The following is a 15,490-nucleotide window of genomic DNA, read 5'->3' on the forward strand; positions in this document are numbered from 1 at the left end:
TTTCTTCTTTTTTTTCTATGAAACAGCCTTATATGAGATGATTCTCTCGTAGGGGAAGGAGGAATACAGGTGAAAATTTAAGCAATGTTAAGTCAAAAAATATCAATAAAATGTAATTTTAAAAGCAGGTAGGGAATTCAGTGATGTGTGAAGCATTTATTGTGTATATTCTATCTTTAGGGACTCTCCTAGATGCTGGTGATAAAAATACAAAGAATAAAACAATGCTTAGCATCAAGGAACTTGCATGCTAACAGTGGAACAACAAGCACATATTTAAGTATATACAGAATCAATATAAAGAGAATAAATAGAGAGAGGTTTTGGACCTGTTATTTTATTAATATAGCACCTCCTGGGTAGAAAAAAGCCCGTCTAGTTAAGGGACTTGCTAGAAATACAAAACCAGTATATTTCAGAGGTGCACCTTAAGTCAAGGTATTTTACATTTGAGGCCTTGATGCCTCTCACATAAATGGGGGGGGGGGGAAAGACATATAGATATAAAATGACTTAGGGAGTGGCACTAATATTTAACGGAATGAGAAAAAACTTGATGTAGAGACTATGCTTGAATTAAGGAAGAAAGATTCTGTGAGGCAAAAGTGAGGAGTGTGTGCATTCCAAGCATAGAAAATTCCCCTTGTAAAGACTCCAACTAAGAGATGCAAGATGGAATATGAGGAAGCGAGAAAGTCTTAAAATTATGACAAAATAAAACATGAAAAAATCTGCTTTCATGGAACATGGGGGAGGGGATGTCAAAGAAGATTTATTCCCCCAAAGAAGCTAAATAAAAAGAATAGGTGTATGTATATATATATATATATATGTCAACATTTAGTTCAACCCCTCTAACATACCGTTTGAATATCTTTTTGTGTCATGGAGGTGACCCTAAGCTCTTGAAGATTATGTCAATGAGACATGCCTCGTGCCTGGTCCATGCAACATAGAATGTCTTTGAGCACAATTATAGACGGTATGTCTGTTGCTAGGGATAGTTTTGTTCTTTTTTTTCCCATCACCTAGCACCATTGCACATAGTAGGTGTGTTTGACAGATCTGAGAATCTGCCCTGGTTCAAAGTTTCATCCCCAGAAGGGCTACAAGACTACAAATGTTCTTGCTGAAGCAACAGTTCAGAATTCCCTTAAGCCATGAAGTGGATTGTGATTTGTGTTAATGGAAAAGCCTGTATTGACAAAATTGCAGCTTATTGAAATAAATATAAGCCATACCAAGAAGCCAGTTGATTTTAAGGTCACATATTTGATAGGTCCTTGTTTTGACTTACTACTCAAATGTATGATCATCAATACTAATGAAAATAATGAGAATTTTGAGTAGCTACTCATTGAAAACTGCAGTTTTATATTTTTCTGTATTTTTTTTAATCTACAGCATGTGATGGCATTGGCACAGGAACTCTGATGTCTGCTCAGACTGTGGATTCCAGCAACATTGACAAGTTCATAAACTGTACCAAGATCAATGGGAATTTGATCTTCCTCGTCACTGGTATTCATGGGTCAGTGCTAAAACTTCATTCTTTTTTTTTTTTTTTTTGGCTTGTAAAGAAAGGGCAAAAACATTTTCAAGTGGATATCATGTGGAAGAGAAATTACACTATTTCTCTTTAGCTCTACAGAGAAAAACCAGAAGCAACACCAAGAATTTGTAAATTGGCAAAAGGAAGTTAAGAAAAACTTCCTAATAATTAGGTAGCTGTTGCAAACTGGAAATAAATCACCTCTGAAAGCGTGAGGTTTCTTTTCACTGATGATCTTCCAGCAGAGGTTGAGGCCACTTATAGGATATATTATAGTAGGAATATCTTTTCAGTTCTAGATTCATTAGATGGCTGTTGAGGTCCCTTCCAGTTCTAAAAAATTAGTTATTCAGTCTGCTGTGAAGGAATATGTCTATTATCTCTGCCACTGGGGAAAGTGAAAATTGCTAAATCACTTGATTTTAGGAATTCTTAACCTCAAGGGACTAAGTTGATTGATCATCTACACTAACTCCAGCACTAATATTGTGAGCCCATGGAAATGGATTGAACTGGGGGGGGGGGGGTGAGGGGTAGTAACAGAGAATAGGAAAGTCAAACCCACCCAAGTTGAAAATGGAGCAGGTCAAAGCTTCAATAATGATGAGTAGTGAGGTCTGACCTCTGAGTGGATACTAAGCTTCTGACTTGGAGAGACAGGGAAACATGAGTTTAAAAAAAATTCTCTGTTTAAAAAAACACTAATTTTGTTTTAAATATGTATAGTTTTTTTTTCTGATTTTCTTCTTATTTTTACACTTCCTTACTGACAGCTACACCCATTCCTAATCATGTCCTACCAAAATACCCAATTTTAATTAATGACAAAGGAAAGTCAAAAATTTGAAAAGATTTCCCTAATTTGAAGTTGGTGATCATGATTTTTAAAAAATGATGAGAGGGAAAACCAGATTGTGAATCTGATCTAAACTTTGAGCAAAATGCTGATGGCTTCCCAAAAGAATAATTTTCAGAAAATATTGGTATAATTTTAGGCAAACACATATATGTTCAAATGAAAAGTATTCAGATTACTAGTTGAGTAATACATAATTATGTAAATCAAAAAAACCTCTAAATTTCTAAAATCTGTAAGTGACTTTAAGCTGAAATGCTGCTATATTATTTTCAAGGAGTGATTTTAACATTTCTTCTTAAAAATAATCTCTCTCCCCCTCTTCTCCTCACCCTCCCCATCTCCCTCCCTCCCTGTTTCCCTGTCTCTCTCTCCCTCCCTCCCTCTCTCTCTCTCCCCGTCCCTTTTTTACCCCCTTTCCCCTCCTTCTCTCTTCCTTCTCTCTCTCCCTTTCTTCCCTATTGGTCCCTTCTCCTTACCTCCCTTTCCCTCTCCCTGAATCATTCATTTGGGAAGCAATAAATATTTTCCTTGATCTATTCAATGAATTTCATTGATCAATGAAACTGTCTGTGATCCTTCATTATAGAACCACCTGCTGGTTTTAGCTGGGAAAACAACTGATCTCATGCTTCTAGAGTTGCATTAAACATGTCAATTTTCACTTTACATTGTATCTATTTGTTTATATTACTGCTTAATCCTAAAATGGTTGTGCCATGGGCTACAGTTAAAGCAACAACTCACATCTAACAATTGAAAGTTTTACTGTGCACATGCACCACACTGTTACCATAATAAAATCAGTGTAACATTAAAAATTAATACACGTCCAAGTAGAATCAACAGAAACATTGCAAATAAGCAATTATGTTTCCATGTGCATCAATTCTAATTGTGTGTATGTGTATATTGGTATATAAAATACTTTCATTGCTTAAAATATTTCATAAGTCCACATATTGCATGCTGGAATAAGTGCTAATCAGTTATGATCTCAGTATTTATGGCTTTTTTTCATACAACTGGAAATATGTAGAATGACATAAACTCCCTGTTTGTAATTATGCTCAAAATATGATTAGGAATTGAACAATTTTCCCCATGCATATTGGATTAAAATAGCTTAAAAGACATATCCATCTATATCATGGTATGTGTTGACACATTAAAATAATAAATGGAGTTAGCCTTACTCCCTCTGCATTAGGAAACAGTGGAAAACAGCAGTTTAATTTGTTATATTAGTTTTTTTCTTTACATTACATTCTGGTTATTAACCAACCAAGTAAGCCCACAGGAGATTGTATTTTCCTCTTCATTTTGATTCCCATAGTGTGAAGTCTCCAAAGGGGGAAAAAAACTTTTGAAGTAAGATACTTAAACAAGTGATATTCAGGAGGTCTGTTTTATTTTGGGAGAGGTGGAGATTCAATTGACAAGATTCTTTAAAGCATGGATTCTTATTCTAGGATCCAGGAACTCCTAAGATATCCATGGGGTCTATGAACTAGGATGGGAAAAATTACTAACATCTAAATTAAGTTTAGTATTTCCTTCTATTATGTATATACATATGCACATCCATATATACACACATATGTATAGGTATGTATACATACATATATAGATACATGCATATGGATGGATATGTTGAGGGGTGTGTGTGTGTGTGTGTGTGTGTATGTGTGTTGAGGTGTCCGTAAGCTTCATCATATTGTCAAAGGGGTGTAGTATACAAAAAAGTTTAAAAATATCTGCCTTAGATTTTCAGTGACCATACATTGATCATACATTATCATTCAAAAAATATGTTTCTCTTTGTTACACACATATATTATCATGTGCACAAGCATCTTTAGTAGTTAATTAGTATTCAATACTGAATAAAAAGTTGATGTGTGCTCTAATTGATTTGAATATTTTGTCTAGTGATACAATTCTCAAACCATCCATATCCTGAGTTTTGTCCACATCCTCCCAAAAATTCTCCACAAAAGATTTGTCCTACATTTGGGAAGCAACTTTGTTGAAAGCAGGAACAGCCATTCAAGGGATACTATACTATGCAGCAGGAGTGCATTACATTCTCATAAGTGTAATTTGGTATATGAAAAAGGCGTGCTAATAGAACTAATCCTTCTTAACAATTTGGGTAGAGCTAGAGAACTTTTGAAAAAATAGCCTTAAAACATGTTTCTCAAAAATCATTCCAGGTTATGAAGTAGAAATAAACCCTAAAAAATTTTCTGGTGTTATTAAAAAATAAAAACCTAAGTGTTTTCTGAATTTGTGTTGAAATTGTTTTTGTCCTCTTAGGATACTGGAATAAAAAGACAACATCCAGTTTTCAGTACCAAGCATTGAGTAGCACACATTATTTTCTAGAATTTCAAATACCGAATTAAAGCCAAGTGACTCTTATGATGACAATATTTCTTAAATAGAGATTTCACAAGTCTTAGTTTGTCACTCCAAGTACTGTCAGTATTTAATTATAGCTATTATGTTGAAGAATTGAAGTGAAAATTATTAGAAACATGTATCTAAAAAAATTGTATCTGATATTTTCCGGATATAAAAAATATAACTCTACTTTCTCAAATCCCACCCTCCCATTTTCTTGCTATGATGATAATCCTGACCTGTATTTCCTGAAACCCTTTCCTGTCATCTTGGGAGGAAAAAAAATGATAAAGATATGAAAGCATCTCAGTGGGGCAAATTTCTTTATTTTCAAAAAAAAATCTTATTTTTTTTAAAGTAAAAAATAAAGGAAAATACAAATTGAACAATCTTGGCACTTCAATCAACTACTTTACTCTAATTACCCTCAATAAGTTACTAACCAGTTTTTAATAAGAGCATGTATCTTGGTTAAAATAGCTGAGGGGCTTCTATGAACTATAACAAGAGCAAAGTCATATTAAAATGGAACAGGATGATACATAACTGAAGCAAGTTTTCTCAAAAGGACCTTAAATTGCTCTACAAATTATCAAGCACTTAAATCTTAATTTCTGTTAGGCAAACTGAGGCCCACAAAGGTTAATTGGCTTGTACAACCTACAGGAAAACAAGGGCTAAGACAAGAATTTCTTAGACCTCATCTAATATGGGGATCACTAGGCAATGCTCAACTGTTTTAACTAATAAAAGTAACATTCCTTTCCTAGCCTGCCAGACTTAATACTATTTCTGTGCATTAGAGTAACCTGGGAAAATGCTATCAAAATACATCATTTTGGGACACTGTCAGTAGCAGACAGATGAAAATAGAGCACCTGACATCCCAATGCTCTGATGATAGAGAATCAATAGGAAATAATATTTCACATTTGTAAGCACTGATCATGATTAGAATTGAACATAAAAATCTACACATTTAGTATATCTTAACTCATGCTTAAACTTTATTTTGGGTCCCTATGGCATGCTCTAAGGTCACATACAGTATGACAAGCTGACAGTATGTCTTTAGAATACCTTTCAATTCAACTTTGAACATACTTTATAGGGGGAAATACCATTTGGGTTTCATAAGACAGTCAGATGTTGCTTTTTAAAAGTTTATGAATGGAAATCTGTTACTTTCTTTTTTTGTGAGAGTCCTACATGAAGGATATTCAATCCCTTGAGACTCCTGAACTTAATGCTAACATTCCAGAATTCATTTAAGTTCTGGCAATCTGGAAGTAGTCACTGTAAAGGTTAGAATTAACCCCATTTATCAATGTCTGTGCTGAATGTTGAGCATTTCATAAGCAAGACAGTGGACTTCATTATTCTGCAAAGTATACAGATAATACACTTCATAGATGTGCACATATTGAAAAACAGTCTAGTATTTGAGAGAAAAAATATTCTACATACAAATGGTTGCTTTCAAATTATTTTAGCCACATCAAGGATTGTTTGAATCTACTTTGCTTTCTTATTCAACCTGAATTTGACATTTTGTTAATACCTATTGACTGTAATAGGGAGAGAATCGAGAAAACAATTTATGAGTCCTTTTTGGAGATCTCGAAAAATATACAAAGTGCATGATCAAAAAGCACTAATCCATTATATGTGATTGAGTTATAAAAAACATCTTCCATGTTTCTGCTAATCTTAGCCATAATCATTTTTTGAAGATCCTTTACCAGAACTTGTTAACCTTGTGGTAGAGGGAAGCATTCCATAGGGATTTGCAGAACACAGTATGAAGTATTATGGCTAGACAGAAAATATCAAAAGGACAGGGTCATTACTTATGTGAAATGCTCTTTTCAGGGAATTAAGCTACAATAGCAAACACACTTTCAATCCCATTGAAATAAGTCTGAAAACACCAGGACAGTTAGCATGGCTTAACTCTAGTACCCTGGACAGTTACTTTTTGGAGAAAATTTATTTGATGCTGTGTTTGTGTGTGGACAGTATGTCATGGCTTTATCATGCTAGCCAAGGTTTCAAGACCATTGTGTTTGCCACCACAGCTAGTTCACTAAGTTAGAAATGTATTAAGTGGTTTGCAGGTTAAATTGAGATTTTGAGATGACAAATTATACTCTGCTTATCTTTAAAGTGGTTATGATATTCATAGATCAATACCATTAACAACATAAGTACCTTTACTCTCTAGGAACAGGTGAAATCTTAAGTAAATGAATTTTCTTTTTATTTGGGGGTATAAAATATGGTTAAATTTCATTTAGTTCTCAAATGTCCTGTACCTTAACATACATTATAAATGCAGATGAACAAGAACGATTACTTAGCTGGATAGGAAAGAGAATGCCTCTGTAAAGAATAATTCATGGTGAGAACAGTCTCCTGTTTTCTAATCAAATGATGGTTCCAAAAGATAAAAAGGAAACCTTATCCCAAATAAATCTAGAAACTCAGCTGCATTTATTTCTGCTAATTAATTGTTAACTAATAATGGGTTTGATTAGCCATCTGCATCACATCTGAGGTCACAAAGAACTAATTTCCCTCACCATTATCAAAGCACTGACATCATTTCATTTAACATTTCCCTTCTAGATCTAATATGAGATTTTACAGAAAGTATATAAATTTTCTATTGTATTTGATTTCTAGAGAAAATGCAGACAAAGAGAGAGATAATTGAGTTTGTTTTAAAAATTGATCAAGTATTTTAGAGTTGGGAAAGATTTTCGAGATCATCTCTCAACAACTCTCTCATTTGAAAGAGGAACAAGCTGAGACCCAGGGAGGACAAATGAAAATGAATATGAATGCACAGTATCATGTGCCTAGTAAGCATGGCATAGCTCAGACTTAAATACAGGTCTCATATCAGATCTCGACCTTTTTTCTTCTATGTCATATTGGCCCTCAGAATATTTAGTGAATGGTCCAAACTTAAAGATTTTTTGTGACCCAAAAAGCCCTTTGCCCCATAAGTTTTAGAACATGCTATTAAAATAAGCAATTTTCCCTTCTCAGGATGACCATAATGACTACAAAGAGTGTCCAAGACACCTCTACATGTTATCCTCATGTCAAATTGGAGTTTTCAAGTTAGGTGGAAAGATTTGTTTTTTGCAAGTTTGCCTCTTGATGTGATAGAACTATATTCACTTATTCTTGGGTAATTAAATGACAGTGTCCTCATCTTTTAGGGATCCTTACAATGCAATTGAAGCCATGGATCCTGAGAAACTGAACATCTTCCGGACAGTCAGAGAAATAACAGGTAACTATGGAGAAACAGATAAAATGCAAAACTTTTTTTTCTTCTGTCATGTTTCTATTTAAAATACATACAATATTCTAATCAGCATCTTCTCAAAATAAATATGAACTTCTGATAGCCATGAAATTTTTCATAAAGGGTTGCAAATACCTCATATTATGCATACATTTTGAAAGTCTTTGCAGTTGGGGAAAATGAGGTTGAAATTAAAAACTGGGTATCGCAAGTACCAAGTTATCCTCACACCCCAAAAACATGTGTGTAATGTATTGTTATTTATTATAACAATTACACTTGTATTGTGTCTTTGATGGTATGGCAAAAGTATAGCATCTCATCATTCTCACCATCATCTTTCTCATAGCTCCTCACATTTACATAGTAATCAATACTTTTCAAAGGACTTGCACACATCTCATTTGATTTTCACAACAGTCAGGTAGATGGAGTAGATATTATGCCCCTATTTTACAAATGAGGAAAGTGAGCCTCAAACCATCTAAATGTCATGTCCAAATTCATAACTTGTTATTGGAAAACTAGAACTTAAGCATAGATCTTCTTACTCAAATCTGTGAAATCTCTTGACCATATGATCCCTAAAACTATAATAATCACAAGAATGTCTAAGATTTCAAATTTTATTTTAGAAGCAGTAAATTAGGGGCTCTTATTATTATTGTTATTTTTGAGGTAGTTGGGGTTAAATGACTTGCCCAGGATCACACAACCAGTAAGTGACTGAAGCCAGATTTGAACTCCAGTCCTCCTGACTCTTTGGCTGGTGCTCTATCCACTGTAGCAGATGACTAAGGGGCAGATATTATTAACAATTACTAATAATAGTGATGATGATAACATTTATGTTGTATACTAAAGTTTGCTGTAAGAATCATAAGTATTATTCCATTGAATCCTTACCAAATAGATAAGTGAGGAGACAGAGACACAGAAAAATTAAATGACTTCAAAGAGTCAGTGTTCAAAGAAAAATTTGTTCCTAGATGTTAGTTACACCAATAAAAGCCTATTACCTACTACACTATGCTGACCTTTGAAGTCTCAGTCTGATCTTTCTGAATATATTTGCACCAGAAACATGGCATTTCGTACTTTTTGTTACCCCTCATTGGATATGCATTTCAACACAGAAAGTATGAATGCTATTCTGAATCCCTTGAGTTGCTGAAAAATCCTATTATTGGACTGACACAATTGCCAATTGGAAATGCTCTTGACCTATTTGTAGGTTTTCTTACATGTCCATCATGTTATTGCAAAATAAGGTGATCCTGTCATGTTTCGAGATCTGAAGGATTCACCATGAATGAGACAATGAGATACTGACATTTCTTTTTGCCCTTATCTTCCTCAGGTTTCTTGAACATACAGTCTTGGCCCCCAAACATGACAGATTTCAGTGTCTTTTCTAACCTGGTCACCATTGGTGGAAGAGTACTGTATAGGTATGTGTTCAATATCTGTGTTTTAGTCTGTAGAGCTCTCAAAGTTCACTAGAAGTAGATACATTTCTTAAAACTCATGTAAAATATCAGAAATCTCTTGGTCTCATTGATTTCACTGCTCTAAAAATATCAACTTTTCCATTTTCCATCCTGGAGATAAAACTCATAATGAAAAACATGCCACAAATGATGGACTACAGAATGTAGGGAATATGCCTCTTGAATTTTCAGCTCCCTAAATCATTTAAAATAATACAGTGCTTTTGCTGGATTGAAAATATAGGATATAAGCCACAGATTTCAACCTAACTTTTCATCATAATCAAAAGATATATTTGGGTGACAGTTACCCATCGATGCTGACATTTGGATCAAGAATCATAGTTATGATATTTGAAAGTTAGTTTCTTTACCAACTGATGGGTCTGTGTGAACATATTGCATGAATATGAGATCAAACCAGAGTTCAAGAATTCCGGAGGATACATTTTAACTAGCACACTGGATCAGTAATTGAAATAGTCAATCCAAGATTCCTAATGGAATGAAACATAGTGGATATGAGAATGTTTCAACATATTACATATAATGAATTATTCAGGATATTAAGTGTTAAGGAAGTTATTAGAGAAATGGGTGATGGGAAAATAAAATAGATAGACTGTCCATGAAGTAAGAATGGGAAGTGGAAGCCTAACAGGAGGCAAAGTATGTGTTCATTTGGTATCCATGTAAGGAAAGGAGAATCTGAAAAAGGCAACCACCATTATGGGTGGAAGTCATGGAGAATGATCTGAGACTTTTGTTGGAAGGAATCATCATATGGATCAGATGACAAAGTGGTAATATTTTAGGGGTTACTCTTTACCTTGGGCTTCCCAAGTGTGGGAGTACATAGTGCTAAATATAGACATGAACTTGTGAACCTGAGGCAGGGAATTTTGTGCAGGCCTGTGGGGTTTGCTAAGACATGAAACTGTGAAAAAAAAGGCAACTAAACTCTCTCTACCAAAGCTTCACAGAAAAAGAAAAAAAAACTCAAAGTCGACTGACACAAGTGCTATATTCATATAAAAGTTGATAGGAAAGACTACAAAGGAAGCCAAAGTAATGAAAAATAATAGCCAATGGAAACAATCTTTCTGGATGATATATACCACTAATGCTGACTCTCAGTTAAACCAAATGCTATCAATCAGGCAAAGCATTCTGCTGATGTAATAACACTCAGCATCTCATTTTTAGAAGAGGAATGAGATTTCAGAATGAATACCATATCATATTGTTATTCATTCCTGAGCTACTTGTTCTTATGAATTGGAAGGACAATCATTGCCATGTCAAATTATCTTTTGTTAAAAGAAAAAAAGTCTAGAAGTTAAAAAAATAATCTTTTGTTACTAAATTATTAAATAATGTCCATTTCTTGGTTACAGTGTAGGAAAGGTTTATTTTTAAGTGGAAAACAAAAAAAGGTAAATCCCTTCTCTCCTCTCGCCCCCCCCCCCCAAAAGAAAACTGTAGAATGATAAAAATGTCCTTGAAATAAGACTTGTTTTGTTGTAGTAACATATACTGAATTTTGAGGAAAACTCTCAGGCCATCAGTTTTTAATGTTTCAATTTCATTTCATGGCATTCCTTGATTTTTAAAACTTACATCCCATTCCTTTTGGTCCATCTTCTTTCCATTATCATCGGAGTATTCCAATCATTGAGGTATAGTTTATAATCCAATTAATTCTGTGTACATTATATTTGTTACTTATATCTTAGGGTGTACCTCACTATATTATTATAGCAATAATGCAAAGTAATGGATCAAGTTAGTTGGTGTTTTCCCTTGGGGAAAAAAACTAACAGTTGTTTGATATGCATTTTATGTATGTGTGAATATACTTGTGTGGGGCTGGGCCATTGTGGGAGGTGTGTATGTGTATGTGTATATGTATGTGTGTGTCTAAGAGGAACTGTAGAGTAGTTTCTATTTTATCTGTAAAATATGAACCTAATAACTATTGATGATGAAAACAAAAACAGAAGGTGTCTTCAAGATAACCTGCCTTCAAGAAACTTTCATCAAGGGGCAGATGATTTTAAAATTCCACCGATTATTTTAGTGTTGTATAGATCAATCAACTGATAGCTATTTATTATGTACCTAGTATGTGCGACATACTTTGGTAGGCAATGGAGATAAATAATCTCTCCTTCAATTAACCTACATCCTATTGAGGGAAAAACATGTATAAAGCTATCTTTGGAAATATGAAGATAATACAATCATATATACATACATATATGTATCTATAAAGTAGTTAAACAGATCATATGGAATGGGGCACTAGAAATTAGGGAATAGGGAAAGACTTCATGGAGGACATTGTGTCTGAGCTTTATTTTAAAGGAAGACGAGGAGTCTATTCCAAGTGTGAAGAATGTCTAGTGTAAATACATGAATATGTGAGATGGTATATTGGGAAGAACAGAAATAAAGTCAGAAACATAAATATCACTTGCTTTCTTTGGAATACTGCAGAATATCACTGCCACTCCTTTTCATACTTGCTCAGTCATCTTTCAGTCTTGGTAAATTTCTAAGACCAACTCTTTTGCTAAATTACAAATGTAAATTTTATGGTCAGGGCTTCTGAGCAAATCTGTTTTTATAATTATCTGCCTAACTTTTCTCCTGAGTGAAAGATAACTTATCTAAACGCTTTTGGTTGGCAATCTATAGCTTCCTTCCAAAGTCCCAATCTAAGAAAACTGGATTCATAGCTGCTGTTGGTAAGAGGTGATCTCAAGCATTTACTCCATTTTTGTCTTTTCTGAGAATGGAAATATATCTTAGCATGTCCCCAGTTCATTCTGAAAGTGCCTTCAGACTGCATACGGGGAATATCTGTAAGACAAGCCTGAGGTCAGTCAGTTCTGTGTCTTATTGGGAAATTCAGGTTTTGTATGCCTCAGGATAGTCTGGGAAGTTTAATTTAATAAGTGCCTACTAAGTGCAAAACACTGTACTAAGTAGTGGGAATATAAAGAAGAAAAAACAATATTGTCTACACTAACAGTGCTCATTCATCCTAGCAATTATTTTATTTTGTTTTGTTTTCCTTTGGGTTACTTGGATAAGATGTTTTCCAATAAATTATTTTGTATTTTGAAAGTACCTTTTGCAAGAAAAAAAATCTAGGAACTTCATCCCTTGTTTATATTACATTAACATTCCTTCTACAGGTAAGGTGTGGTAACCTTTCTTTATGAATGAATTTAATGTTCTAGAAATAGTCATTAATTTCCTCCTTTTCTTTTTTTTTTCCTCCAGTGGCCTCTCATTGCTTATCCTTAAACAACAAGGCATCACCTCTTTGCAATTCCAGTCCTTAAAGGAAATCAGTGCAGGAAATATCTACATAACTGACAACACCAACCTATGTTACTACCATACAGTTAATTGGACCACCCTCTTCAGTACTCTCAACCAGAGAATAGTGATTCGTGATAACAGGAAGGCAGAGAACTGCAGTAAGTACATCTACCAAGGTTGGCTTACTTTATGATTCTTGTCACAGGTGCTTATAAGGGCAGGATAAAGAATAGGATTCTTGTGGTCAGACTTAGATATAATTGAAAAATATACAATTAAGAATTTGCTAGTTATCTTTTATAGACTTGCTTTAAGGTTTGAAAAATGCTCTATAAATATTATTCAGTTCTTTAAAACTTTAAATTTAAATTTTTTAAATACCAAAGAGGTAGATGCTTTTATTATCCCCATTTTACAAATGAAGAAACAGAGGTAATGTGATGTTAAATAACTTTCTAGGCAAACATAGCTAGTGATTGAGGTTGAATTTGAACCCAGCTCTTCTTGTCTTTAAGTCTAAAACTCTATCAAATGTGTCATGACTAGTGATTAACAAAAACATCTATCTGTCTGTCTACCTATCTATCTATCATCTATATATCTATCCATCCATCCATCCATCCATCCATCTATCTATCTATCTATCTATCTATCTATCTATCTATCTATCTATCTATCTATCTATCTATCATCTACCTATTGTCTGTCTAATCTAGCTATCATCTATCTCTATCTATCTACGTATCTATCTATGTGTATATCTGTCTGTCTGTCTCTCTGTCAATCAACATTGTTCTGATATTTTGCCCTATTACAAGCACTGAGAATGGCATCATTTGAATCCACCAAAGGCCAAAATTGATGACTTTGTTATCCTTCTGCAGAAAGAGGAAATTTTGGATGGCATTATATATTCTGCTGGAATATAAATTCATTGGAGGGTCAAGGCTGTAGAAGCTATGGAGGGATAGATTTAAATTCTCTATAAGAAATTCCTTTCAATAGTCTCCAAACAAAGAATGTCTTGCCTCAGGAGGTAGCGGGTTGCTCTTCACTTGAGGTACTCATAGAAAGGCTAGATAATTACCTGTTGGGGATATTGTTGGCTATCCTCGTATAGGTTTAACTTAAATTAAGTAGACTTGGAAATCCCTTCCAGGACTGATATCTTTTTTTTTCATTTGGTGTGTGGCTCTTTATGCCCTGTCCACAGGCTTTTCTATGTGGATAATGTTTGTAAAGTAAGACACTGATGGTGACTTGCTAAAATGGCTTTTTTTAGGAGGCAGAGGCCTGGATCTATGATTTCATCAGGGTATCAAACTCCTAATATGGAAATTTCCTCCATAAACAGAGATCAGCAACTTGGCTAACTTGGAAATTTGCCTGGAGTCCAGTACTGACAAGTTAAATGACTTTTCTGTGGTCAAATATCACACATACATATACACACACATGCATGCACACACACACCCCTACACAAATATATACATACTCATTATTTTGTCATTAGTATATTCTATTGTTCTTTCACAATTATTCTGAACATGATATTAAGGATTCTGTAGTTTGAAATTAAACAGCTCTCCTTTCAGGCAGTTATCCAGGTTGCAAGTTAACTTTTGAAGCCTCAGGAGCCTATGATAAAAGGACAGGATGAGACCTCTATATAGAGAGGAAAGTTCTCAGCTTGCTCAAATCAAAGAAAATCAAACACACTACTTGACTGGAATTGACTCTAAACAGATCTTTGAACTTGGAAAAGTCCAGGCTGATCATTTTCAGTCCTGTATGCCAATGGGATAATTAAGTCACTATAGAAATGAATTGTACATGCTTCGCTCATGGTGAACTCACTTTGATGAGTTGTGGTCATAGAGATTTTAAAAATAAATGAAATAAAACTTTCTACATTGCTTCTTAGATTTAGTTGTTTTTTTTTTCCTTTAAAATATCCTTTGCATATGAGGGACATATAATATATATATATATATATATATTTTTTTTTCTGAAGTGAATTTTAAAAAATGAAAGCAGCATTACGATGTTCATGGTGCTTTAGATTCACGATGATTTAAAGCAGTCAGAACAAGAAAAGAAAAATCTTCCTGAATCACTGAAGGGTGACAATTGAGTGAACTTTCTTGCTCTTTGAAGTCATGTATTTCAAAGCAGATAGTGCAGTTTGAAAGACTGACTCAGATTCCAGGACACAAAAATCGAAGAAAGATGGTACCTCCCTCATTCATTTAGGCTACTACAGTGGGAACTGAATTTACAGGCCTGCTGATGATATGTAAGACAGCAAAGAAACTGCAGTGTTATCATTGTGCTTTAAAAAGTTTGAGAACAAATTATAGAAGATTCCAGAAAATTAATTCTATATTGATTTTCAGAAAACTTTGGTGCCATACCCTTTGACCCAAAGATTCCACTGTTAAGTATACTCCAAGGATGTCACTGATATAGGGAGAGGCCTATCCCTTCCACACACACACACACACACACACACACACACACACACACACACACAC

The 15,490-nt window shown here is 34.2% G+C and overlaps 1 protein-coding gene across 1 annotated transcript in view; it reads left to right on the plus strand.

The window, feature by feature from the left end:
• The window catches only part of ERBB4 (erb-b2 receptor tyrosine kinase 4), a 1,413,192-nt gene that overhangs the window by 989,282 nt on the left and 408,420 nt on the right, over positions 1–15,490 (plus strand). The window contains exons 9-12 of the mRNA XM_069075217.1: positions 1,405–1,531; positions 8,045–8,118; positions 9,494–9,584; positions 12,915–13,114. Of these exons, the coding sequence (XP_068931318.1) occupies positions 1,405–1,531; positions 8,045–8,118; positions 9,494–9,584; positions 12,915–13,114 (492 nt within the window). The remainder of the gene's footprint in view (positions 1–1,404; positions 1,532–8,044; positions 8,119–9,493; positions 9,585–12,914; positions 13,115–15,490) is intronic.

The sequence above is a fragment of the Petaurus breviceps genome, unplaced genomic scaffold (genome assembly GCF_028583685.1).
Source record: "Petaurus breviceps papuanus isolate PSGF00001 unplaced genomic scaffold, PetGlider_PUasm1.0 90903, whole genome shotgun sequence".
NCBI lineage: Eukaryota > Metazoa > Chordata > Mammalia > Diprotodontia > Petauridae > Petaurus > Petaurus breviceps.